This window comes from Nicotiana tabacum, chromosome 17 (assembly GCF_000715075.1).
Source record: "Nicotiana tabacum cultivar K326 chromosome 17, ASM71507v2, whole genome shotgun sequence".
Lineage (NCBI taxonomy): Eukaryota > Viridiplantae > Streptophyta > Magnoliopsida > Solanales > Solanaceae > Nicotiana > Nicotiana tabacum.
The window spans coordinates 3,782,407-3,784,474 of record NC_134096.1 but is presented as its reverse complement, the minus strand read 5'-3'; the positions used below and the strand labels follow the sequence as shown (position 1 = coordinate 3,784,474).

At 33.7% G+C, this 2,068-nt stretch overlaps 1 protein-coding gene across 1 annotated transcript; it reads left to right on the top strand.

Annotated features, from left to right (window-relative positions):
- Window positions 1-598: 598 nt before the first annotated feature.
- Window positions 599-1,667, top strand: LOC107821854 (protein FANTASTIC FOUR 3). Its single transcript, XM_016648308.2, has one exon. It carries the CDS (start codon window positions 867-869, stop codon window positions 1,557-1,559), a length of 693 nt encoding a protein of 230 aa, XP_016503794.2. The 5' UTR covers window positions 599-866; the 3' UTR covers window positions 1,560-1,667.
- Window positions 1,668-2,068: the final 401 nt, after the last annotated feature.

Here is a 2,068-nt window from a genome sequence, read left to right as displayed (position 1 = left end):
ATAAAATATTATAAAATGGATATGTGGATGCAAATAATAGAGTTGGATGATTAAATCATCACAAAATAATTTAAAAGGGTAATTAATACATATTCATTTAACTACAAGAAAATCAGTTTTAAAGCTTTACAAATTATGACAAATTATAAAAATACTTGTATAAGTATTGTAAATTGAGTAATGATGCAAAATGATATTTTGAAAGTATATATACTATTTAAAAAAATATGTGAGCAAAATTGGGTATCAACACTACCGATGATTTTGGGGTATTGTATTGCACTTAGGATGGTTATAATCCGAGCCACGTTTAAGGGTGGTTTAAGGTATTTTACCTTTAAATAAAACAAGACCAGAGAGGTTCTTCCAATTTCAAGTTATTCTAGCCTCCCACTTTCTTCAACTTTTTCTTGTTCTTTTCCTCATTATAATATGTGGCAGAGTGAAAAGCTGAATATTTTTAGTGGCATCAAAAGTTTTGCACCTCCTCCTTGCAAAATATAGAACCCCAACTCCCCCCTCCCCCGGGCCGAAAAAAAAATACCTCAAGTGGTAGCTTTTTACCTCTATAAATTCAAGCTTGCACCTTTCACTTCTAGTTCATGTACTATCCTTCTATCCTTTATCAACCGCATTGCTCTTTCTATCCTTTATCAACCGCATTGCTTTTGTCGCGCTACTTTCATTAGCAACCGTATTGAGTAGAGATTCTAATAAGAATTCTATTTTATGTTGTATTTACAACCGGACATAGCTCTCAATTAAAATTTCCTCACACTTCAAATAAAAAACCAGAAGAATTCCTCTGTTCTTCCCCTGTATTTGCTCTGTTTTCAATTGCAATTTTGTTCCAAAACAATAGCAAAATGTCTCCTCCACAAGAACTAGTAGAAGAAAATGAAGATGTGAGTAACTGGAGCTTCATGCAAATGCTCAACAACTCTTCTTCCTACCAAAAAAATCGATCTGATACAAAGGAGGAAGTCTACATTCACCTTTCGACGAAGCTATCTTCTTCTTCTATTATGAACACAGGAAGCTTGGAGATGTGCACAGAGATATTAGGAAGCGAGACGGGTAGTAATTATATCAGTGAAAGCAATATGGATGAGTTCTTTTCTGACATTTCTCGTGGTGTTCAACGATCAAAAGGTCGAGAATTCAAGAAAAGAATCAAAAGGACAGTGACTTTTCCACCTCCTCTAACTTCAATCAGTGGAATGGACAGGGTTCAAGTAAGATCTTATCGTGAAGGCGAGCGCTTAGTTTTAAGGGCTGCAAGGATAAGTACTTGCAGCTCTTATTTTCAAGCTGGGCGTGCTAACGGCACGCTCAAACTTTCTTGGTTAAAAGATGGTAATAATAATGAAATGGAAGTTGAACAAGATGCTGAAGTTCAAAATGGTGAAGAAGCTGAAGCCAAATTCATTGACCATGAAAATGGTGATGATTATTGGCCAAAGAACGGTAGAAGAAGATTAGCCAAGAGATGTAAGGAAAGTGGAAGTACAAGCAAAGGGATACTAAACTGGGGGCAATTATGGGTGGTCATTTCCTAAAGAATTTACCTATGAAACACCAATTTACAAGTATCAGTGTAATTTAATTTTTAATCTAGTGTAGTAGGTAAGCTGCTTTTATTATCAATGTTACTAATTTCACTTTTTATGGCGATTATCTGTAATTATCATTTATGTGACTTGATAGTGAAAATTTATTTTAACCTATAGCATATAGGTTAAAATAATATATTTTGGAAATATTATTTTAACATAAAAAGCTAAATGCTTTCTTTTGGAAATTTGGCAGTTGGATCTGTACCTCTCTCTTAACTTATTTTGCTACTATACAACAACAACAATCTCATAAATTGGGTCCGAGAGGCATAATGTCTATACAGCCTTATAACCCTATCTTGTGAGAGAGTCTATTTCTCATTGACCTTCGATTGTTCCCATTATCTATTATATATTTATCAATTCTGTTGTTCTCCGATTTTTTGTACGTTGGTAGTTATTATGGTTATCACAGTATGATTCAACTCTGCTAATATATATATATATATTTT

Bases quoted from the DNA above. Each gene is read 5' to 3' on its own strand.
- LOC107821854 (XM_016648308.2), top strand. From the start codon at position 867: ATGTCTCCTCCACAAGAACTAGTAGAAGAAAATGAAGATGTGAGTAAC.